A 25,702-nucleotide genomic window follows, 5' to 3' on the forward strand; every position below is an offset into this window, starting at 1 on the left:
TGTTTGGCCTGGAGGATTGAGTCTTGAGATGCAGAGTTCCTATTTCCTCTCTTGGGCTGTGGCTTTTGGGTCTTCCATAATTCTCCCCCAACCCAAATTTCTTGAGGTTTCTCCCTCAGCCCACTCTTTTCCCCAGTTCTGTTGGAATGCCCTTTTTCCCTGCCACAAGATACTCCACTGTGGCTTTGGAGGCCACCTAGAATGGAGCAACTCTGCTGAGCCCACATTCAGAAATAAAGATTGAGGCTGTAAATGTAGCTCTTATCAGGGCTCTTTGCCTCTATCTATCGAGTATTGCCCGATCTTAAAAGACACATTGTTTGTTGTTGGAATTATAGCACTTCTGAGGTACAGGCCACAGTTGTCAACTGTGCCTCGCTAGACAAGCCTGAGGAAGTGAACTCTATCATTACCATCATCACCCTGCGGCATCAACAACAATATTGCTGTCATTCCCATCAACATCCTCATCATGTTTTATGATCTTTGTCCCCGCTTAACCAGCCCGCTAAGAGTATGGGCCCTCATGTGGAGAAAAGCGGTCAGATGGCTAAACAGCACACTAGCCATGACCCACCAAGCTCCGGTGGAACTGAACCCAGAGGTTGCTCTGCTCCTGTTGACTTTGGCTTTTCTAAGGCAGTTAGCGGCAAACTTTCAGCTCCGATTTATCGCAGTGCATTCCGAAAATAGGTAACTGGAAGCCTATCGTTCAGCAGTGCTTCACCAGAGCAGCTTGATGAACTCTGTGAGGGAGACACTGCTCAAGTAGGAACACACGCGGAAATGTTTTTTTGAATCTGACCTTCTGCCTGGAGCGTTCAGTTACATGTGATCCACTGAGCACCTGGAATCCTGGAGAGGAAATCAGAGCAGTTTCTTTCAATATATAATTGTATATAATTTTCTTACATTGAAGGTATAGTTATCATTCATTGCTTTGCAGTATTGGTGGATTGCATAGTAAAGTATGTTGTTAATGAAGGAGGAACATGGAAAAAAAAGGTGTTCACCATCTCATTAAATGCACTTGATTCTAAATATACCAAACAGACAAGAATATAGGCTTAGTTGTGTGAGCATTGAGTCAATCCCATGAGGTATTAAATAAACTGTAGGTGCTCAGGATAGGCTTAGGAACTGGACGTTGCTGTGTTAAAGTGTTCCGATGTGGTGGAAATCCTTGCTGTTCCTCCACACATCCCTGCTTTTAAACTGAACCAGATGGGCTCTTTCCATATAAAACTTTCACTCTCTTTTAAGTCTCACACTAGGCTAACGGCTGTTAAAAACCATGGTACATGTCATATTTTGCCCATTTAATAAAGTCTTTAATACATCAAGGGCTGCTCAGTTTCACACCACAGTTGAAAATTCATGTATACAGGCACTTTGCCAGGTACAAAACGACAGATTGTTTAGTGATCATGGGCAATGATTCGTTGTCCTCTGTTAGTGGGAAATGAATCGTATCTCCTGGGCTAAACACAAGAAAATTCCCTGATTATTTGTTTGACATGAATTAGCAGGGAGGAAAGTCAGTGCTGTCAGCATTGCTGTCATGTTCTTCTCTCCACCAGTTCCTAAATGCTACGCAAAAAGTCTAACACACAGTCCACTGTCTCCAAGCCTTCCTGTCTTTCTGACCCTTTACCAACTATTTCTATAAACTGGGTGGGGATAATAGATGAGATGAGAGTGAAAGTAAAGTTGACAGCACAAAAAAAGAAAGAGAGAGGCAGTGAATTGGAGTTTGGCAGCTAAATCCAGGGAACTAGACAAACAACTTAAGTGTGGATTGTTTCCGGGATAAAAGAGAGTAGACCTTTTCTAACATCTGTTTGTGTTGGCTGTCATATATATACAGACTTACTTTTACTCCAAACAACCCCAAATGTTTCCACTGTCTTTCGAGTGTTCTTTTTGCACTCATTCTTTCATCACAGCTTTCCGTTGTTCCAGCTGCAGCCAGTGTGAGGTGTCTATGTCCACCGATCTGAGCTGGGTTACGGAGAGACTGTTTTGACAGTTGCACAGTCGGAGTGTGACGCGCTGCTGTGGAATGCTCTTCAAATGACAGAGGAGGAACCAGAGAGTTAGATCAGTCGGTGTGTGCATGTGTGTATGTTAGAGAGATACACAGTCAGATCTGGGTAATCAGGCAGTGAGAAGAGCAGAGTGGTGGTTACCTTCCCGGGAAGTTCACGCCCCCGAGAGCTGTTTGGTTTTGTAGTGGCGCTTTGTCAGTAAGGGAAGAGGAGGAGTGGAAGAGAGAGAGGAGGAGGGGAGAATGTGTAGTGGAGGAGCCTTCTCAGTTACTGAGAGCAGCACACGCTGTCGGCAACAGAATGAGCGTGTCCACGCTCTCACCCGCTAGCAGCACTCTTTAAGAGACCATACACCCCCCTCCCACCTCTTATAGCCCCTGCCAGGCATCAAGAGCAGACACAGGGCTCTTGTCTCTCTCTCTCTCTCTCTCCCTTGTGTGAGAAAACCACGAGAGACAACTCCTCCACTTTTTTCCCCTCCTTATTTCTCTGTTCGACTTGCACTCTGAGGGACTATGCCAGTAGTTGGCGTTGCATCGAAACTCCGGCAGCCAGCTGTGGGGTCCAAACCCATCCACACTGCACTGCCCATCCTGAACCCAGGGAGAAGCAGCATGGCACATGGATTGACACCCAGGAGCTCGGAGCTCAGGGTCACAGAATCGTCTATGCTGTCCTGTCAGCTGTCATTCAAGACGGAGATCCATGATAGGAGGTCAACCTTGGTCCCAGCTCCAGCCGCAACTTTGGCACGTAGCAGCAGACAGGCAGAAGAGAGCAAGATATGCAAGGTCAGTGAGACAGATGATGACATGTAATCCAGGCATTCATCCGTGTGTACCATGTTTGGGTTGGTCTTTAGACTAGGTACTGGTTCACTCTACAGGTGACTCTCATGTTGCTCTAGGAGAAAGCTGGTTACAGTTCTTGTTTGATTGATGTGGAATTATAATTCAATGCATGTTTGGAAATAGATCAGCCAGATGCCTGGCAGACTATTGCATAATTTTAGCAGGTGCCATAGATCTGTCATGTCTGGACATTTTTATTCTACATGCTGGAAATTATGCAGTAGTGCATATGTATGAATTTAGATGCTTTACATAAAGAAATTGAATTAATTATATGGTTTGTTTATTTTATATATTAAAATGAATAGTTCACTCAGAAATGAAAAACTTTGGAATGACATGAGGGTAAAGAAATGATGACAAAATTTTTATTTTGGCTGAACTATCCCTTTAATATCTGAAGGAAAACACACTTTGCTGAATCATGCGCACTGTTTGAGCATGGCTGGTTTATCATTACAAACCATGTCTCTCATGATGCTAATACTTCCAGTTTACGAACGAGCTGTTGTAGTTTTGCTGAGGCTATTAAGATCTCTATCTGTGAAATGAAGCATGGGGGCAGTTTTAGGGGGTGTTTTGCGGGGGAGACTCGGCCACCCGAGGAAACTCTTGTGTGAAACAGAGCGGGGCAGCACACTAACTCCCTATCCCCCACGTGTGGTGCTCCATTACAGATATATGGCTGGTGTTTTCCCCTTGCTCTTTTCTCAGGCTTCACGATATTAAAAAGGCAAAGATCAAATTGCTAGCGAATGATAGACATGTATGGATTCCCATGAACTCTTACCCATTCAAAAGAAAGGCATGCAAATATTTCTGAAAGCAATTTTCATACATTTGGCTGGAAACCGAAGCAGAGACAGAAGGAAGGCGGGGCACTATGAAGGATGTGAGAGTCTTTCAAAATCCCCGCCAAGCAGATTCATTTGAGGTTTTGCTAGTCCCGCCTGTCACAATTGAAAAAAGTAAACTTTAGGTTAAAAAAAAAAGACTTTCCTGTTTAGTAAGCTCATCTTGACCATTGTCTCACTTATGACTTCCTTAGATTTACCTCCTCCCTATTCAGATCCGAAAAGGCTGTGTTTTCTTGTAACTTGAAGGAAGTGCGTGCTAACTTCAAAGCAGGGTCGTGGTTGACTGCTCAGGGTTTCTGGTGCAGTGGTTGTGAGCATGTTTGGGGTTGCTGGAGGGCAGTGGGGCCAAGAAAGAGGGGAAGTGTGCTTTATTATTAACTCCGTGCTCCATGACAAACTCAAGTGTCATGCCCTTTAGTGCGAAAAAAAAACAAAAAACAATCACTAGCCTTGTCTCATCACTTTAGTTTGCTGTTAAAAATGCAGCAGGAATGTTAAGACTAATCATAAAACTCAACTGAGCAAGCACTATTTTACAATATTATTAAGAAATGTCATGTCATGTAATGTGACTGACTTTTTAATACCTTCTTATCTCCTTAACTAAATAAATGTCCCACCTGTCCCTTCCTGACTGGTCACAAGGGAACAATTAGTACTAATGTGGGCTTGTCCACTCAGGTCTTGCAGCTCTCTTTGAATGGGCTGAAGAGCCTGAGGCAGTACTTGCTTTCTCCTGACAATCTAGTTTTGGTGGGGCTACTGAAGATGTCTAAGATCATAATGTAGTGGCATGTCAGTGCATTCAGCACAGGTGGATTGGTTTATACCCACATCATGCCTGTTTGGACATGTTTGTAGTCGTTCCCACAGAGGGCAGCACATTCACCTTGTTTGGTGTTGAGACAGTCTCTATGCTGCTGCAGATTGATTTGAATCATGTGTCGGGACAGCAAACTCATGTCAAACTTTGCATTTGAGGACATCAGTCTACCGCGCAGCTGGCGGTGTTGTGATCTGCTTGTGCTATTTATCAAGTTTCCAAACAAACAGGAGCTCCACAGAACAAGATTTAAAGTAAACCCATGGAACAACTTAACGGTTAATGTGAGAACAGATGGCGAGTGTTCTGTAGAAGCTCTTTTGGACACCTTAAGAGTTTACAGTATGCAAGGGCCTTATCTCATGACAAAAAATGATGGTTGTGCAAGTATCATTCCAGCCACTTTCTCCACAGAGTTCTCAGTGCAGTTTCCCATGGTAAATGGAGGAAATATGTGGTTGGTCTGGTTGGTGAACTGATTATAGCTTACGCTGTACACTTTATACACCTGAGACCAAGGGCAGTGAGGAGGTGTGTTTGAGAATGTGTGTCTGTGGCAGGCTTGATGAGAGAGATAATATGTGAGAAAATATGAACAAAAAGAAGGAAACAACTGGGTATTTGAATTAAATCTGTATCTAGGAAATAGGAAGAATATGGAAATGTTTATTAATTTAGACCTAATTTTTTGAACTCTTACACAACTAGTAGATGAGAAATCAGAACCGTTTTCTAATTCAGCTTGATTTTTTCTGCATCAAAGAGCACTTACTTAACTGACTTGAAAATGGAATGACTCCACTGGGTGTTGTTCACTGTTATACAAGACTGAAATTGGGACATAAAGACTTACAAGTATGAATTCTCTTCTTGTTCAAGAGTAAACATATTTTGTATAGTGTTTAGATCATCAGATAAAACAGTTGTTGATATAAATCCAAAATAATGATCCAGAAATGTTTTGTTGAGATGAATCCATCTGTTATATTTTATTACTCATATTTATTGCATGATTTATTGTCCCAAACAGCTTTTTGTAAATCCTCCTTTGAGTGCTTGGCTTTGAATGCAGATGGACTGGGGGAGATAGTCTTCCATAATGCATGAGGTTTGTCTGATATGTTGTTCTAGCATCCAGTGTAGAATTATGACAGCAAAACCCTGTTCTCAGAAGGACACATGTTTTCCACCCTGTGCAAATCTTCCATTTGCTTTGCCATCTTACATTTTTATTTTATGTGTTTTCTTGTGCTCTATGAGTCTTTTATATTAAAGTTATGTGAAATCCCCCAAATGCTCCTTACTGTCAAAACTGGATTGTCAACAACAGGATGTAATGCAGGTTCTATATTTACTCATTTGTTGTCCTATGAAAAGCAGCCTCTCTTAAACTCGGACCTCTCCATTGCTGTATAACTTTTTAGTAGCTTATAATATAGAAATTTTCATACATTTGGCTGGAAACCGAAGCAGAGACAGAAGGAAGGCGGGGCACTATGAAGGATGTGAGAGTCTTTAAAAATCCCCGCCAAGCAGATTCATTTGAGGTTTTACTAGTCCTGTCTGTCACAATTGAAAAAAGGAAAGTGTGGGTGTGGGTGCTCGAGGGCTTGACGTCGTAACAAGTGAAGCCACCGCTCCATCTGATTTCAATATGCAAACGTTACTTAATGAATCAGTGTTTTTATATCTGAACTCCCTGTACATTCTTACAATGCAAACATCCCAATCATGTAAATGGTTATTTATTTAATGTCAGGAAAATTAAGTATCATGTATAAGCCTATGCAAATGTCAAAGTGGTCATTTTCATTTTCAAAGTATATGCATACAACTTAATTCACCTTGTTACGTAATTGTTCTGTATTAGAAATATTGTGTTTTAATACCGTAACTTAATTTAAATTATTCGCACCCCACGGCAGGAACGTAAATCGGCGCCTATGCTTTCTGTCTTCTTTGCAACACAAAGGAAAATAATTTGAAGAATATTCCACCTGTTTTTGTCCATACAATAAAAGACACAAGAGTCCAAAACAACTTTATATAGATGAACAAACTCTTTAATTTCACTCATTTTTACAGCGATGTGAAATGTGGATTATATATTCACATTATCATTAGCTGTCTTGAGGCTCTTGTCATCTCAGGGAATCCTGTTACATATGGGCACAGACACACACTCATGTATATAATCCTCTTCATTCTTACTGAGTTCAGCAGTGTGGTCCAATAGCGAGGTTCCCCAGAGCTCTGTACTTGTCCCATTTAACATTTGTATGTGTGAGATTAAGAAGTCAGGGAATGTAAACAGGCCACTGGTGGCTCACAGTGTGTTAGATGGGGAAGGTAGGGGAATGTTGAGAGTGCAAGGGGACAGTGCCAGCGTTTCCCAGCAGCAGAGGTGCTGTCGGTGGTGAAACACTGAGGCTTGAGGTCGGCGGGTGGGGTGTTTCTTCTGTCTGTGCATGTCATAGCCATGGGTGGTCTGGCGTGCTGCACTCCTTATCTGGAAGAGTGCAGGACACTGAAGACAAGTGATGATGCTCCCCCTTAGACAAGCAGAGATGGGGGCTCAAAGCCATTATACAGCTCAACTCGAATAGAAACATACAGTACTATCCAAAAGCTCTCTAAAGAGTTGCGACTTGTAAAAACCTACATAATCTAATAATTCACTAGTATATTTTCCCCCAGTGTGTCTACTCAAGGGTTGAGTGATGATGATGTTTATTCAGATAATATCAGGCATAATCTCGGCACACTGCTCAGTTTATTTCTTGAGGCCTTTACTGTTTGCTGCAACTCATTTCTTTTTTTAATAAAATAAATCTGATTCTGACTCCCATGAACAAGGACTGGTTTACTGTTATGTTCTGTTTATTATACAAGTGCACGGGTAAAAGAGAGTATAACTGACATGCACAGAAGTGTTTATTGACTTTATTGACTTGCACAACCAATACAACATCTATCCAAAAATTTTATTCTGCAATTATATGCAATTAAGATTGAAAAAGAAGAATCTTTAAAACTTCAAAACAGATGCAAGTGCACCATAAAAGTATCATGAACGTGGTCTTCTGAAGCTGATCGAAAGACTGATTGAAGACTGAACAAACATTTTTTGTTATTGTGCATCACTTTTGTGTTATTCATTTACTTACATCCTTTTTTTGTTGTGGTATGAAAGCTTTACTCCAATCCACTGTAATTCCATGGAAAAGAACAACTATCTCATTATTAAGCATTTCTCCTTCTGTGTTCTACTGAAGAAAGAAACAACATAAGGGTAAGTAATGAAAGAAAATTCATTTAATTTTTTTTGTAAACTTTTTCTGTAAGTGTTTTGATTTTGCATTATGGAGTTTGTTTTCAAAACAACCGTGCAGGTTTATATTTAACGTCTCTGGAAGCCAAATCAGCCTTTAGTTAAAACAGGAAGAAAAACTGGTGAGAAAAAAAGCGCGCAACCTAAAGGACAGATCTTGCCAGGCATCCTGTTTTTTTTGTTTTTTTTTGTGTGTGTTTTTTTTTTTACAGGGGTGAGCCGTCCAGAGACCAAAAACACTCTGTGCACGCAGCTCTATTCGAAAAAATTACGTCTAATAACATTTAACGATCTGGCATGTATCATTTTGTTTCCCTCTATTCACCAGTATCATTAAGTGGCCGAGCACTTCTGCCACATCTGAATCTCTTGAATGGTATTTATTGATGCAGCGCTTGCAGAGCTGCAGAAAAGTTTCTTACCGCTTTGCACAGTACAGCCCATGGACGGAAGTTACCCACATGCTTTCATACTACTTCTCACACACATCAGGCCATATCCACAAACACAGTACCTCCAGGCATTGTGCTAGTTCAAAGGTATGACCAATAAATGATCAGAGAGAGGGAGACAAACTGTACACTGCCACTTCTGTGTTGTTTAATGCCATAAAAGAACAAAAAGAATGGAGCAACTAGAGCCGGCAAATTTAACCAGTTATCTAATAACATAGCCTTCTGTAGATCAGTGGTCTCAACCAGGGGGCTGGGGTCCACTCGTGGGCCTCAAGATGACTTCAAATTATTTGAAATAAGACGAAACAAGCGTTAAAATAAGCTAAACAACAAAAAAAAATCAAGATATTTTTGTCTTTTCTAAAAAACCTGTGTCTTGAAAAACCTGGATGTAGGAGGTAGCTAAAGTTATAAAATTACATTGGAATTTTGAGTAAATACTGAGTATTTTTCTTCCTTATAATGTAAATAACAAACAGCTGAAAAAGTCATGGGTCCTTCAGATATTGTTGTGGACAATAGGTAGCCTTGGTGTCAAAACTGTTAAGAATAACTTCTATAGATTTCTATGGTTTTGATTGAAAGCTAATAATAATTAATACACAAACTAATGCAATTTTTTTTATGCATAATTCTAACTTTAAAAACATGGTTTTGTCAGATTAGTTAACTTCTGGGGACACACAATGTGTGGCTAATCAAACGTATGAACACGCACTCAAGTGATTCATGTCTGATATTAGTCTGCTACCTTTCACTTCCTTTTCCCAATTCCAGTCTTCAAGTTTAAAGTTTCTGTTCTTTCACTCCCTTTCCTTCATTGCTCTAATCAGCCGCATTTGTCATTTGTTACATAAACTTTGACAGCTTTCCCACCTCTCTCACCTCTCTCACTTTCATGCGCTCACTTATTCTTTTACTTTCTCTCATTTTCCTGGAGAATTCACTTCATTCCAGACCTCTGCTCTCCTTTACTCATTCTCACAATCTGTGCTCCTCTCTCTCTCTCTCTCTCTCTCTCTCTCTCTCTTACTGACATTGTGCTGATAGAGGGATGGAGGCAGTGCACACACCTGGCACTGTCTGTATAACTGGCTCCGATTACACGCCACGAGCCCAGTGCCGCACACAGAGGTCACACATACACACACACACACACACACACACACTTTCTCTTGGCTTGACACAAAGGAGGAACATCTGTGAAACCAAAGCATGGGGCTCATTAGCAATCAGCAGGGACTGGGACAGAGCGGACATCCCAGCATGCCATTAATACACACCAGGAAAGGAGAGGAGGGATGCGCAAAGCTACATATTTTCATAATCGACTAGTCGTCAGGTTGTCTGAACAACTTGACTAGTAATTCTAAGGAAGTTCTGAGTCAGGATGGTCGAATAGTCATCTACTAAATGAATATTCAATTATTAAAGTACATTTCCCCCCTAATTATCATTAATTGTTTGAACTCGCACTAGCATTATTAAACAGGGTTAATAATGCTAGTGCGAGTTCAAACAACTAACGATAATTGGGGGGGAAATGTACTTTAATAATTGAATATTCATTTAGTAGATGACTATTCGATCATCCTGACTCATCCCTAGAGGAGAGGAGAGGTAAACAGAAAGAGTTCAGTTAGTCTGCCCTTCTGTGAGTCAGACTGCTTGATAACATCGTGACCCGCTACAGAATCATTGGATTTTCTGGCCCCTGGGCAAAAGTCCAAAGCCCTTCAGTAGTGTTTGTGCACTGACATGCGTGAATGTTTAGTGGTTATTGGACACCTCAGGAATCTTTTGCTGGCTACTGTTTAAGGGTTTTTCTTATCGACGATGCCACATGCATCTTTAAGTATTACAGGATCCCAGAAACCCCCTTGCAGTCTGACTCAATCTTTAATACATTACCGTTCAAAAGTTTGGGTCAGAAGTTGTGTGTTTTTTTTTATTATAGTTTTAAACTTTTTTTTTTTTTTTTTTTTTTTTAGCTTTTATTCATCAAGGATTCGGTAAATTGATCACACGTGACCCTATAAAGACTTTGATATTGTTACAAATTATTTCTGTTTGTAATATTAGTGAAAAATTAAGCACAAATATTAAGCAGCACAACCGTTTTCAAGATTGATAATAGTAAAAATAAATTCTTGAGCAACAAATCTGAAGGATCATGTGACACTGAAGACTAGAGTAATTCAGCTTTTCCATTACAGGAATAAATTACATTTTGAAATATATTAAAATAGAAAACAGTTAATAATTGTAATAGTGTTTTTACCGTTTTTGATCAAGTAAATGCAGCTTTTGTGAGCATAAGAGACTTCTTTCATGAACATGAAAAAATCGCGCACACCCTCAAATGTGGTACAAAAGTACAAATAATGAAGTGGCACAAATTAATGTTGTACTGATGCAGAACTGCCAAACGTTTTAGGAAGTACTTAGGAACATTGAAGCAGTCTGAGGTGATAATTTTGTTCAGAGAAAGTTTTAAAGTTTCAATGCCTTCTACAGTGGTTTGCCCCAGTACTGCATTAGGTTAAATGATTAAATCTGTGTTTTCCCCAGATGATCGCAGCAAATGAACTGTGAAGTACACAGACTCTGAACTCACTGTGTATGTGCGTGTGTGTGTCCTGTTATACCAGCCAACAGCCAGTTTAAAAAAAAAAAAAAAAAAAAAAAACCTTGTGCCAGCAGTAACGCCTTAGATCAGATAAGCAATTTTCAGAGATGGCTCAGATTCAGTTGCTCATTTGTTGTAACTCAGCACAAATGTTTTTCACTTCTATTTTTTGCATTTCCGTTTTGTAATGCGAGTGGCACTGAAATTACTTGTAGTTATATATATTTACCTTTATATATGTACCTTTTGTATATTTTTTTTGCATATTTATGCTTGTATCCCACCTCACCAACTTGCCCATGCAGACCAGAGGTTAAGTATTTCCCATCATTCAAAGGGTGTTAATGTTATTTTGGGAAGGTGTTAAGCCTCTCATTAGTGGTGTTTAAAACTGAAGTGCAGCCTTATTGACAAGAAAACTGTTCATGTCAAGACCAGGGTGACCAGACATAAAGGGGTCTGGCTTATTACCACAAACTTTCTCTCTCTCTCTCTCTCTCTCTCTCTCTCTCTCTCTCTCTCTCTCTCTCTCTCTCTCTCTCTCTCTCTCTCTCTCTCTCTCTCTCACTCTCTCTCTCTCTCACCACACAAACTCCTCTCTGTGCCTCCTTGACAAATAGCAGAGCCTCCTAATCTCATAATTATGGTGTAATCTCCTTAATAGCATAATGCTCCTAAACTTTACTGAGTATATATAAATATATATATATATATATATATATAGAGAGAGAGAGAGAGAGAGAGAGAGAGAGAGAGAGAGAGAGAGAGAGAGAGAGAGAGAGAGAGAGAGAGAGAGAGAGAACAAACGGTTCTCCTCCAATTGGTTCATGCATGCTTTTGGTCAGCCATTAAGGCAGTGGTTGATGTTTGATGGGCCTTTAATATCCCCAAAAATGTGCTAACAAATATTCTCTCATAATGATCCAGTGAGGAGGGGAGGTTATGCTTCAGTGAACGGTCCATTACTGCGGTTATGACAGTGGTACAGGGGTCCGTTGTATCTCACTGAGGTCGTGTGATAGCACACTCACCATTACAGATGGTGACTCAAGTCGTTCGCAAGCTCGTTATCTCTTTCCCTCCACTGCTGTCATCCCGGTATCGATTAGTTTGTGTACCTCAACACACACTTCCACTTGAAGCTGTCTGAGAAGTATGTTAGTTTATGTCTGTGGTATTATTTTCATCAGAACTGCATAATATCCTTTTTTAAGTGCTTCAAAATCACATTCTCTTAAGCTCTTGGACCATTGTGGTGTGTTATTGCCTTCTTCCCATTTATCTGGCAAGTTCTGGAAAAGTTTTGCAGTTATTATTCATTTAAAAGGCTGGGGGGAAAAAAACACCTTTGTATGTGCAGGCATGTGTAAATCTGTACATTGTGCAATGAAAGGCCTAGGTCACCTGACATAATTTTCTCATGTCATTCCAAACCTGAAAAAAGCAATCATACACGTTTGGTTTGTAAGAGTGAGCAGCATTCATTTTATTTATTGGTGTTTATTTAATTCAATAATGTTTTAAATTAACATCTTCATATTTTCAGTTTCAGTTTTAGTGATTTTATGTGCTTTTGTTTATTTTTTATTTAGCTTTAATTTATTTTTATTCAGTTTTAGTCATTTTAGTACACCAGCATCTAAAACACACCACACAATGCTGGTCTTTTCAGAAGGGTTAGTTCAGTTGAATTGCGCACTTTGTTGCACACTGAAGTGGTCATGTGTGTTTGGCTTACACCCCCGCTCACCTTGAAAGAAGATGTGCATGAAGAAGACTTACTGCATTGGAAGCAGATGGAAGCACCTACTGCAGATTTTTAGAGCTTTAATAAGCCCACATCTGCCTGCTTCCTCTCTCTCTTGCTCATGCTTTATTGTGACTTCATAAAGGAGCAACTGAGAGAGGAAAGGGAAGGATGGAGGTGCTGGGTAAGAGAGTAGGGGAAAAGGGATGAGTAGTTAGCTTTCATGGATCACAGCCCCTCTTTCTGTGTAGTCTAAGTAAGCCAATATTGCAGTAATCTGGAGTAAATCCGGTTTAATTAAGCTACAGAGGTTTAAGGGGCAGCGTTAGATTAGAAGCACATTGTACATGGTGGGAATGTGCCATGCTCTCTGTCCTTTGATCTCATACATACACACACACACATATGCCACACATACACCCATAGAACTGGCACAGTCTCCAAGTGGGCCGTTCCGCTGGTGCGTATAGCCCAAGCGCGTTCTGATATTCATTTTCCCAGGTTGACAGGAGCTATTAGTCATGCGGAGGATGGCTATGTTACATCGCTACAGGCTAAAGAGCACATTGGGAAAACGCTGTGCTATGTATCTCTGTATGTACTTCAAAACCGCAACAGCCCTGGAACTACTTGCAAATAATTTTTGCTTTTCTGTTAAATTGTTCGTAGGTGTGGCAGCATGTGACACCTCTTATATTCTGGGCAAAAGATGTTCCATGCACTTGCTGCCTTAGGGGCCAAAGCCTGTTTTGCTGAGAGTTGCATAAAAACAGGATGCTGGAGTGCAGCACTACAGATGTGCAGAAAGATCGGGCGAGGTGAAGAGAAGAGAGGGAGGGAGACGGGGAAGGGGAGATAAAGATATTTTTTGCACCAACTCGTCAAAAAGGTGACTTTTGGGTAAATGAGTGTCCTATCGCATGGCTGGAGGTTCAAGGTTTGTTTTTTGCATGACCGTTATGCATTATAGGGTGCTACAGTAACTGTGAGAAATAGTCTGAGAGTTTTGGGCCTTTGCTGTGTTTGCAATGAAAAGGTCATCCATTTGTGTATGCCATTAAAAAAAAAAACTGTCATATTCTCTACACTGATTTGTAGCTGTGCACCTGCATCTACAGTAGATGTGTGTATATTATTTTTTACATTTCTTAAAACTAAAATTCATTACATTTATAAAACTACATTTTTTTTACACCACTTTTGTGGTGAGGAAAATGATGGCAGGGCAAGTTACTATTGAAACTGCTAGCCTGACCAGGCAAGCAGAAATAATAATAATAGAAAAAATTCTTATTAAACCCTGCATTAGTTTAAAAAGAAAGGTCTGACAGAATTTGTGCCCTTTTTTGCATTTATTTTGGACTTAAAAACTGTGTAATTCTGGAATGGATGTGGTAAAAGGAGTTGAGGGAGTTATATTGCTAGCTAAATGCATGATCACATTACCAAAAATAAACAAACATGTAAAGATCAAACGAGGAGTCAAATTGTGTTTTAAACCCAAATAACTTTTCACGGAATTCCATTTGATTCCATTTGATTTGATGCAGGCCTAGTTGATTAGTCAACCAGTTGAATGTGTATCCCCGGTGGTCCAATCAAATTGTTCCCACGTAAATAGAAACGGAGTATGATGGCAAACATTTAAACTTGGACCTGAGGAGTATCGTTTTTTGCACAATATTTGACTGTGGGTAGTCATAGTTTTTTTATTTATTTTTATTACCTGGCAGACAGAGGAGCTACAGGCTTGCCAGGCTTGCCCTGATCCTTCATTGTTTATGTGCATGTTGAGAGTGTGTTTGTGGGTCTGAGCTTGTTTTCTCAGGTTTATATTCTGAAGTAGCACTTGGCTGCGGGCTGAAAGCAGTTACACTTTAATAGGCCAGTTGTTTACTCTTTTCTGCAGACCACTCTGGATGCACTCTAGTTTAGATCCCTCCTCCTTGCTGGCAGGTACGCTTTGAGCTGTAAAGTTAATGTTGTATCGTGCCCACCACATCTTACTAACTGATTTTAACAATCTGCCCAAAAAAGTGCCTGTCTTTTATAATAGCTGTAGGTAATGCAAGCAAGCTTGAGAAATAGACCCACCTCTGTTTTAGGTCTACCCCATTCCGACTTATTCAACACCACAGGGTGACAAACACCGTGAACTCACTGACTCAGAAAAGACGCTGTATTCACATGGCTTGCATGAATAGATTTTGGGCCCATAAGCTTTCCGTTGCACCCTGAAAGGAATAGATTAAAAAGAGACAGGGGGTCCGGTGGGGGAGTGTGAGTGGTGGGAAGAAGGGATGAAAGAAGAGGTGTGCTTGCCAAAAGCTGGACCTTTTTACGTCTGGCCAAGAGGCAGCATGAATGCCACATGCACCTGATCTTTCATCTCCTCTTGCTCATAGGAAATGGAGAGCAGATTGGGCTTTGGTTTACGTGATGCTCTTGATTGAGGACAAAGAGGAAAAGTTGTTATTGCGGTTAGCCATTGCGTGATCTACAATATAGAGGTCTGGCTTTGATGGGACTCAACCGTACCCTGTAATGGTGACTAGAGAACCCATTGAACCCAGGACAGGGGTAACAATAGCTAAGCCTTCTGTCGAGACCTTAAGAAGGGCAATGCTGGTAGAGAGAGAGAGTCTTAACCCTGGCAGACAGCTCCTTAAGGAATGTTTGGATTGGACCACATCTGCACTGAGGGGTACACCGCTTACACTATGCGGAACATAGACTTATGCAGAATGGTGAAGCTATCGGGCCGCTTTAAGCCAGGATTGCATTTGTGGTTTCTCCAACATGATCCCCTGCTGATAGCTCCAACAGGACTTCCATTCCCACTACTGTAAAGACTATAATTTACAAAATTTGTTCAACTATTTGTTGTACTTGTTGATGGTCAGTGACATGTACAATTATGTCCGTCTCTCTCGTACGGCTGGCATCCGTTTTATAAGGGCCTGGCTCTTGGAAGGAAGAGTTTGGCCACTGCTCTATTTGTCCTTGCTGAAAATTGCACAAGTACTGTCCCAGAGGTTGTGAGTAATTGATGAGTACATATGTTTTTGGGTTTTGCTCTTTAGATTTTATGTTTCACTCTCTCTACACTACCCCCTCGCTTGGTCAGTGGAGACTGTCTTTTTTCACAACTTTTGGCTTGGAATGTAAACCTCCTCCTCAGGCTTTGAGCCTATAGATTATATGACATGACCATTTAAGGGCCATTCCTAAGCTGTCCAGTTATTCAGCAGTTAAGCGCCATCTTTATAAAGGTCACCTGCTGATTGCCTTTGGTTTATCTATGACTGAGCAGGTCTCTGAAGTCTATTGCTCCACAGTGGTCCATAATGAATCATTTAACAACAGTGTTGGGCTTCCTCAGAAAAAAAGTTACATTTGTGTCGGATGTTTTTGATTTGATCTCTCATACAGGCTGTCTGGCCCAAGCCTAATGTCTGGATTTTCTAAGCACTTGGTGTAGTTAAACTCAGGGGTGGTCTGCTTCCCTCAGAAGAGGCTTTAAGGGTTCACATCGAGCCAAGGCTGATTGTACACAAAAAGGTCAGATGCTGGAGGAAGCCCTGTGTATTTCCTACATGTCAGACTCATAACTGTGAGAATATAGTGTAATAGCTGCACCTGGCTTAAACACAAAAACTAATCAGTGCTAAGTAGTTCATCCAATCTGTAAAACCAGCATCACAGACTCTCTTGCATCTGCATGTAATGTGTTTACAAAGAGAATGCGGATACATCCGTGGCTGTCTCAACGAAGGTCAACAAATATCTGCCCTCAAGTCGTCCTGGTAAGTTCCTACTAATGAGATTGGATGTTGTAATTACCCCCCCCCCCCCCCCCCCCCCAGAAAATATTTTTGTCGGAACACAATAAATGCGATACAATAAATAAATTTTTTGCCTTTTTGTTTTACCTACCAACAAGCATAGCACGGGTTTTCATGCAACTGCTACAAAATGTGGTGCTAAATATGTGCATTGGGTATATAAATTGACGCTTTATGCATTTGACCATATAGATTGGTCTCTTAAGGCCGTTGCCTAAAAAAAATAGACATTTTTAAATTATTAACAGTTATCAAAAGGCATTCAAAATTAATTGTGTAGTTAGCATTCATAATTTAGAAACACTATTATGTCTAGGATGGACATTCACATTGAGAAACTTTGTACGATTGTTTTGACGACTTGAAGGCAGCACTTGTCTGTGCCATCAATGCACAGGACCTTTGTGAAAGCATTCACCACTCTGTTTTCTATAGTGAATCCAGGCTCTGTTGAGCTTAAAGTTGATTAACACACACTTGCAAATATATATATATATATATATATATATATATATATATATTTAAATGTCTTGCATGCAGACACTATTATAAAATCCACCTGTTTTTTTTTTTTTTTTTATGTTGGCTTCCAGCGGTGTAGCACTCGGTACCATGTGCATTCAAGCGAATATGTCGTAGTCTGTATTTACACAGCTGCAAGAGGACAGGAGCAAGTCAGGTGAAGGCCCTGGCCTCATGCTGGCCCAGCAGGATCCTCTGTGAGCAAACGTTCACAACTCGGGCCATGATTCAGAGACACTGTCTGCCTCTGCAACCGCTGCTTTCACTCCAAACATCGTCCTTCCTGTCTGGAGAAGAGCGATAGGGCAAAGTCTACACACACTGACTTAGATATACATCTTCAGAATCATACTCATACAAACACTAAGGAGAGAATCTTCAAAGTGACCTACTGAGGTGTGTTGGTTAAACAGTGAAGTAGGGTCTCGCTGGTTGCTGCCGGTGGTGTGGTTCAAGACTTTGTGAAAAAATGGATGGCTTCTCAAGGGTGACTGCTGTAACCTTATACTGTTGTGCTTGGCAGCATTTCCTCAGACTCACCGATACGTGTCTGCCCTATTTGGACAGTCTCTGAGCACAGGGCCCCTCAGGTGGGAACTCTTAATGTGTGTGAGAGAGAAATAAGAAGCAGAAAAGCAAGACAGACATTCTCTAGCTTTTTGTCCGACTCCTGTTCTCTAGCAAGAAAAAAGGATGCCAATCCAAAGATTCACAAATTGATTTTGTCCCCAAGAGCTCTCTGAGAGTTTGGGTGTGGGGTCAACATATATCACTAAGCCTGGTTATTCACTTTTCCAGCATGATAACAGAACAGCCCATGTCTCCACTTTCTCCTGTTCCTCCTGAGACAGTCTGAGAGCTATTTTTGCCCTTTGAATCTATAATTAAATCTCTAGATAGTTAGATAGCGGACAGACCTTACTGCATGGGTGTAAAGAGTCCTGGCCAAGACTGTGACTGAGGAATCTCTCATTGACAAGTTTTACCTGTAATTACAGTCATCATCTCCCTGTTAAGCCTGTCCTGACAATAAAAACCGCTCTGCTAGATCATTGGAGTTACAGTAATAGGTTTTGTAGAAAAGTGTTTTCACCGGATTCTCAGAATTTGAGAGCTACATATATAGTAGTTTTCTTACAAGCATTATGCACACAGTAATGACCCTCTGGCCAGAGAAGAAGTTTTCAAAGTTTGTTCTTAATTACTCTTGTAGCCTCAAGTACCCCAGCTATGATCTCCAGCCATTATTTACAGATTGCCCGAGGTTACTAATATTCATTGAGCTTCACATATGAGTTTATTAATTGGGGATGTGATAGAGAGAGAGAGAGTGATAAAGATGCAAATGACAGGTCTGCTTGTTTAAAACCAAGCCAAGAGTTTAAAACTCTGCCAAAGTGTCCCTGTAAAGTCGTTTTTCCCATGTTTTAAAGTAAAAGCAAAATCTAATCTGTAGTCAGAAAAAAACTTTATTTGTGAGTTTGGAGTGTCTTAGCATAGTACAGCTTATTAGAGCTACTGAATTCAGTGCTGTTGTGTTTATTATTAGTTGTTAGTGTCCTGGATAATAACTATGCCGTGAACCAGTGTACTTTTTTTTTTTCGACCTCTTCTGCCTCACAGAATTATTTGCTGACAATCCCTTCTAATCTCCAGCTGTGGGTCTCTTGGCAGGTCTGCAATTTTCAAATATTTTGAAAGTGTCTTATGCCACCTTGATGCCTTACTTGGAGAGTGAAGTGGTGCAGATGTATGTATGCGTTAATGGGTCGAAAAAAGAACATGGACATCACAGTCCTGTAGAGTAGTACCCTACCTATCCATATGTCAGCACAGGTCCTGCTTAGTCATGGATACGCGCTCGATAAGAATGCACCAATATCCATTCAAGTCGCTGATGATAAGATACAAGGCTTTGATCTTATTGCTCAAGGCTGGACAACTACAGATAGTCCTATATTCACAATCATAGACAAGCAGGCAAATCAACTAAATCATGCAGCTTGCTTGACACAAGCACTTCCTTGGTACGGTCGTTGACATTCCCACATTGAGAGCCGGTTTGATGATAGTTATGCAATATCATCTGGCAGAGAGAGTGTGAGAGAGGGTAGGAAAGTTATTAGCCAACTCTTCTTTAAAACTGCTGTGATTGCATTCATGCTTTCTCTGTCCTCATTCCCACAACCCACTGTCTCACAGGAAACCATGAATCTACACAAAGTCTCAGAGGAAACACAGATCCAAATGCGTGAAAAGTTTGTTTTCTTGAATTAGCGTTGCAATAAAGTGTTTAGTATCATGTTTTACTGCTAAACTGAAGATGGTTCCTGTTGCTACTGGCTTAACTCGATTGGCCTGTACAACTTGTAAAAAATCTAAAGAACACACATTCCCAGAGAGTAGGACGCACATAAACTGCACTGTATGTGTTATGCTTTTATGAAATTTGACTTCAAAGACTCTGTCAGCTTTGATGAAACACAAACTGCTGTCTCAGTCAAGCGTCTGGGTGATCTTGCTTTCTCGTTTTTCTCAGTTGTATCTGCCGGTGTACACTTACAGATAGATGGCAGGGTCATCCGGAGCCCTGTGTGATCTGACACTGTGGGAGAGATACTTTGATGCCACCTTCACCTTCCCACAGCTTCCAGACAACAGTCTTCCAGTCTTTTCTTGTCCTATTAAAAGAGCATAATATATTGCCTGAAAGATAAAACAGTGCTAGTGTCTCCAGACCTGCATATTCATGTGCTTGCCAGTTTTTGTATGTGGGCCCTCTTAACAAAACTTATGTTACCATATGTAACCATCCCATATTTAGTTTGTTGTAATGCTGGAACACACCACTTGCTGGAAAACCAGGTCATAAGTTGGTCCAGGTGGGTTCTGGCACATGGTAGGTAGTTGCTGGTCCAAACATGGTATATGTACATTTAATGCCAATTGAGAGTATATTGTACATATATCTCCCCCTCAGATAAGTTTTTTTTTAAAGCCACCTGCACTCTTTTAAGGCTCTACACTCAAAAAAAGCCATCAATACCTGTCTGAAAACCCTGTGTGTTTGAAGTCTTATTCTTCACCTCAGCTGGAACTGATACAAATGAGCATCTCTGTTTATCTCCATCACTCCAGATAGGCAGCGATAAGCTGGAAGCCGATTAAAGACATAATAAAACCATAACCATAAGGCCGTAAAAGTGCTTTCCTTCAGATCAGTCGCTGCTGATGGGAGGAAACGATCAGCACCTGTTTGGACCAGATCCAGATTATTGTTTTCCCTGAGCTGTTGTTTATGATGGGGGCAGTACAGACTCCCGTGACCACTCTTGTTTTTGCTTTCATGTCTCTCATGTTGTGTAAGAGGTTTACACTTGCTGGAAATCAGCCAGAAACATGAAGAGTGAGAGTATGACTGAAACTTTGAACTGCTAAGTGTTGTCCTTTGTTTTTCAAGTGTTTGTTCGTGGTAATTTCCCTTCTGATCCACCACCTGTATGCACTGTTTCTCAAACTTGTGGGAGGATTTGTCAAAAACGATGTGAAAATATTCTTGGATTTGGAGGTAGTTAGGCTCCTAATGTATTATACAGTAGACCAGGGATTTCTCTTTAGTTTATCTATATCTTTGAGTTTCTCAATACTGTTGGGCTCCTTAGAGGCAGAGAAGGAGGAAGAGGAGTGGGAGGAAGGGTAGTTAGTTTGGGGTCAGCTGAGGGAGCTGGCCGAGGTCATGTGAACGGCGAAGAGAGAAGGATCCAAGAGGATTCTTTTTGGAAGATTGTCCAAGAGGAATCTTTTTGGAAAAACATCCCTCAGACTGTTACTGTGGTTTTGAATAGTTCGGAGAGTTTTAGTGCACCATGAGCTTGCTGTCTACCTGAGTGGAACATGGCCAAACTGGCCTGTAATCATGTGGTTTCGGCTTGCGGTCCACTGATTAATTCACTTGATCCACTTGGATTAGCAAGTAGTGTGACTTTGCAACTAAGGCACTAGAGAATAGTTTATGAGTGTGACTATATGTGTGTCTCTATGTGCTTTGCTTGTATTTCTTGTGAGTGTATGTTCGGAAAAGCATACTACAAATTTTATTTATGTACTGTTTAGTATGTGCATTGTGTTTGCATTCTAATTGTATGTAGAACTCACTAAAATGTATACTGTATCCCATTTGCCATGTTGACTCTTTTTCTTTTCATTCAGTTTTCGTTCAGACTGCTAAAATATATAGATATATGTAGTAAATAGTAACTTGTACTCTAGTATTCCATTCTTATCATTAGGAAAGGACCAAAAAGGACAACAACAACAAGGCCCAATCAAACATCCATCCACAAGCATCTTATTAACAGATCTCAGTTCTCTCAGAGGAGCACCTGATGCACGGCTCATCAGGAACAAATCCCCATCAACTCCCACTCACTCCCTCATTTCCTCCTGATAAACAGATTCAAGACTCTTTCTCTCTCTCTTATCTTCTGATACACAGCACTGATGCTGTTCGCTCATCAGGAAGGAAGTTCACTCCTCTGTTACCGTAGCGACCACGTGCGTAAAGCCCTAGTAATCTAGTGACACACTGAGCTGATTGTATCTGCGGCTCTGAATTCAATTAGCCATTGCTGCTGCAATAAGATAACCTGCTCTGTCATTGCTTAAGAAAATAAAAAGCTGCTGTCTTAGACTGCATTGGTTATACTGTTTAAGAGTCAAGATGACTGATAAGACACTCAGTTGCAATTGCCATCAATGGAGATTGTGTCTTACTACAGCAGTAAAACTCTATTTGTCCATGTTGTTGTGTTTCGATAAAAATCTTGACCTGTTATACTAATTAAACTCTGTTAAGACCTTTAGTTGCGGAAATGAACCTGATAGATCAGAGCAGTTTTGGTCTAATGTCATTTCCTCAGCATGAGACTGATATCCTGTCCATGTTAACATCTTCTGACTTCACTCTGCTTCCTCCATTCATTGCAGACCCTCCTGATTGTCTTTACATGCTCATTCACTGACATTTGTTCTCTGTTACATTCCCAGTGAGCTGCATCCCCTCATAATATATATGTATATATATATATATATATGCAAACTTGGGTTAAGGGATACCCAGGATAGTGCTTGGGTGTCCACAGAAAATTTTAAACACAATATTACTGTTTCATTTTTCTTATTTCTTTTAAAAGATTGGTTGGGAATTATGAGATGTATTGTGATTATTTTATTCTATTCTATTGACAACCCTCATTTTCAGCAGTAAGAAATGCTACATTGTGTATACTGCATAAATTATGCATAAATCACAATAGAAATACTTCATACATTTTCAGTTCATCTGTTTTTTCATAGTTTGTGCCTAAGGAAACAAAGGAATCATCCATTTTGGGGGTCCTTACCATCAAAATATTTTTAAATCCTTTGTGTACAAGATAATGACAGTGAAGGAATGGAGATTGATGAAGTTTTGATAGGTCACATTCCAGATATATTAGATATGAAATAAAGAAGATAAAGTTAGAGCAGAGCTTGTTTGGTGGTCCTATCTTAAATCGTTTGCATGTGCTGATTGTGGGAGCACAGACATGGTGGTTCACCTCTCACTGTCCACAACTGCTGATAAATGATGTGAAAGTTCATGATACAAACTCTTAGATCTTCTAACTTAATCCATCCAATGAGAGACCGCGAGTGAAAGTTTAACAGGTATCTGCCTGCTGAGACCATATTTAACCTGTGAGGTGCTTCTGCAGCTCACCGAAGTAGCAGGTCTTAGTCGGTGAGGGAGATGAATGAATGCAGAAGTCAAACAGAGAGGAGATAAGGCTAATATTTACAATGAGAGCCCAGCCCAAGGCCGCATACCTGCCATGCTCATCTGACCTCAGGGGGCGTGTAGGGGGGTTTGGGATTCTGGGGAAAAGAGACAGGAGATCATTACTGCCTCAGAGGCACTGGGGATATTTAGCAGAGCTCCATACAGACACACAAAGTTGAATGTGTGTCAGTTGTATTGCTGATATGAACAATGTGAGGAGCAGTGCAGTCTTTATCTAAAGTACTTAATCACTGAATAAACTGTAGTTTTTTAAAAATTGTAACCAGATGGTTTTCTAAAGACCTATATATTTAAATTATAATATTAAAAGTTAAAGAGGTTCATTTTTTTGGTGCTCTTTGGAAACTGGTAATAGTACCATAAAAGATTCGGATTCATTTTAATTTATGGTGCTCAAAAAAGCCACAGGCCATGTCCTGAGTAGAATCTGATAGCGATATTGTGTTCGGGGCTTTTTGTCCATGTTTTCTTGCACACATGATCACAGAGGAAATCGGGCATGGCACTTGTGAAGAATTATACGGAGAGCTTCCCAGCGCGGATGACTCTGCTCTGCTTCTGCGTTCAGGGCACATTTAAAACAATGCAGCAGGTGCAGAGTCTTCTATGAGCCGTGAGGTGCGAAATATCAAGTTTGTGTGGGAGAACTGTGGGTCTGTATGGAGCTACAGCACTTTTATCAGGTGCACTAATATGTAGAATAGGAATGACAAATGTTTTGCCCATGTGTGATATGTCATATTATGAAAGAAACAGAGTTTTGTCAGCAGTGTGTGTGAGTGTATGTGTGTGTGTTTCAGGGGTAAGATGGGTTTGTGGTGACAAGGGCATTACCCCTACGGCAGCAAAATATCACTTTTCTGCCCATTGGGAAGAATTACCGACATGAACCACAGAAACCAGCAGTCGGGTTTGAGTTACAGGCAGCAGATTTAAAGGTCTTTTCTGAGCAGGCTGTATCATTTACAAAGCATTCCCCAGGACTGCATTTTTATCGGTCAGTATGACTCATGAGTTGGGCCAGAGAGCAGATTTTCACAGAGCCACTGTTAATGCGTGTTGTTTAGAGATTTTTTTTTTTAAGTCTGTGCCAGTTTACATCGCCAGAGATGAACGTTTTTGGTTTTGTGGTAATTAGTGGTTTCTCTCTCTCAGAAAATCATCACGCTCTTAAAAAGTTTCTTTTATTTGCCGTTTCGTGTTCAAAGAGGCCAGAGTTAGAGTCTGATGAATGACTTTAAAGCGACCAAAATACATATGTTAGAAAAACCTCCAACAGAGCTGCCTAAAAGCAGTACATGACCCAGTGAAAAAGGGGGGAAAATGATAAAAGCGTGAGAAAAGAAACTAAAAAAGAACGAACGAAAAGAACAAACAAACTAAAGTCATTTTGTTTGTTTAACGTTGCTGCTGGGTTGTGGATGGTTTTTGTGGGTGTTATGTGATTCTAAATTAATTTTAGTAGGGTGTTCACTAATCACTAGTCCAAACAGTCTTTAGTCTCATCCCTAAATATGGCTCAGTTCAGTGGGACTTTTTTACCCTTTTTATTGTCTACCAAGCGAAAAATGAAAGTCTGATTATGTAGGAAAGTAATTTAAGTTTAATAGTAGTGATGCACTGAATTTTTTTTTTTTTTTACGAAACTGAAATTACAGTCATTTAGTTGAAAACTCAAACTGAAAATAAAGTTTCAGTGATTGGGTAATTCTGAGGTGATAAATTAAAGGTGCAGTGTGCAATCTCCCAGAATTGTTGTTGAACACTGTTGATATTTGATATCAACCCAAACAAACCCACCTCCTCTCTTCAATGCTCCACCTCCAAAATTCACAAACACTTTACAGCCTGGACCTAACCGCCTCACTCTGAGCTGGTCTCGAACCCCAATCGCCGGCATGCGAGGCTGGCGTGCTAACAAGGATGCTTAACGCCGTATTCTCTAATCTAGTGTCAGCTGGCCTCCGTTACACACACAATACAAGACTAGATGTCTATTTATCATCGCAGAAGCAAAGCAAAATAATGCTTTACGAAAAATGAAGCAAAGATGATGAACGAACGACAAGGAAGCACAAAAAAAATTGACATACAGTACACAAGAGTCAATATAAGCAAGAGTTGGTTCAGCAGTTCAGCAGCTCCAGACAAACAATGACACTCAAAACTGTCCTGGAAAGCTTTTATAATATTGACGCGGATCATAAAGCTCTTGCCTGATCATAACCCTTCTTTTTCCAGTGATATTCCTCTGAGATTTTCTCTCTCTGAGATCTCTCTTTCAACAGTCTTTCTTCAAATCTCCCTCTTGCTCACTCTCTGTCCTCCACCATCATACTCCCCCTAATGCTGATTGGCTACACGTTTGTTGTGGTGCTCGGTTCGACAACTTTTCAACAGACTTTTTGAAAAATCGCTTACTGCACCTTTAAGGGGCTGTTTACATGACACCGTTTTCATGCATATTACGTGTTTAGTCTATAGGCAAATGTCTTCTCCTGTATGAGCATGTTAGATTTAATGGCCATTGGCCAGTGAATCCAGACAGACACTTCTAAACTACACAGACACCGCCTGCCTCTCTGTCCTCCTTCTCTGTCTCTTACTCTCTCTCACACACACACTCTTTGTCCTTAGGCTTCTATCAGAGCTAATGGATGTATTTCTCAGTCAAGAGCCTTTGTTTGATGACTCCAGTGATGCCCCACTTTTCAAATTGCGAGCGACCGTCACTTTCCACGGCTATTTAGAT

General features: G+C 40.6%; 1 protein-coding gene across 4 annotated transcripts in view; it reads left to right on the plus strand.

Annotated features, from left to right (window-relative positions):
* The first annotated feature begins 2,317 nt into the window (after positions 1-2,317).
* Positions 2,318-25,702, plus strand: part of nav3 (neuron navigator 3) — a 148,821-nt gene continuing 125,436 nt past the window's right edge. For all 4 annotated transcript variants that reach the window (XM_084406904.1, XM_084406905.1, XM_084406907.1 and 1 more), the window contains exon 1: positions 2,318-2,839. In XM_084406904.1, the coding sequence (XP_084263030.1) occupies positions 2,564-2,839 (276 nt within the window). In that variant the 5' untranslated portion in view covers positions 2,318-2,563. The remainder of the gene's footprint in view (positions 2,840-25,702) is intronic.

The sequence above is a fragment of the Rutilus rutilus genome, assembly GCF_951802725.1.
Source record: "Rutilus rutilus genome assembly, chromosome: 4".
Classification (NCBI taxonomy): Eukaryota; Metazoa; Chordata; class Actinopteri; order Cypriniformes; family Leuciscidae; genus Rutilus; species Rutilus rutilus.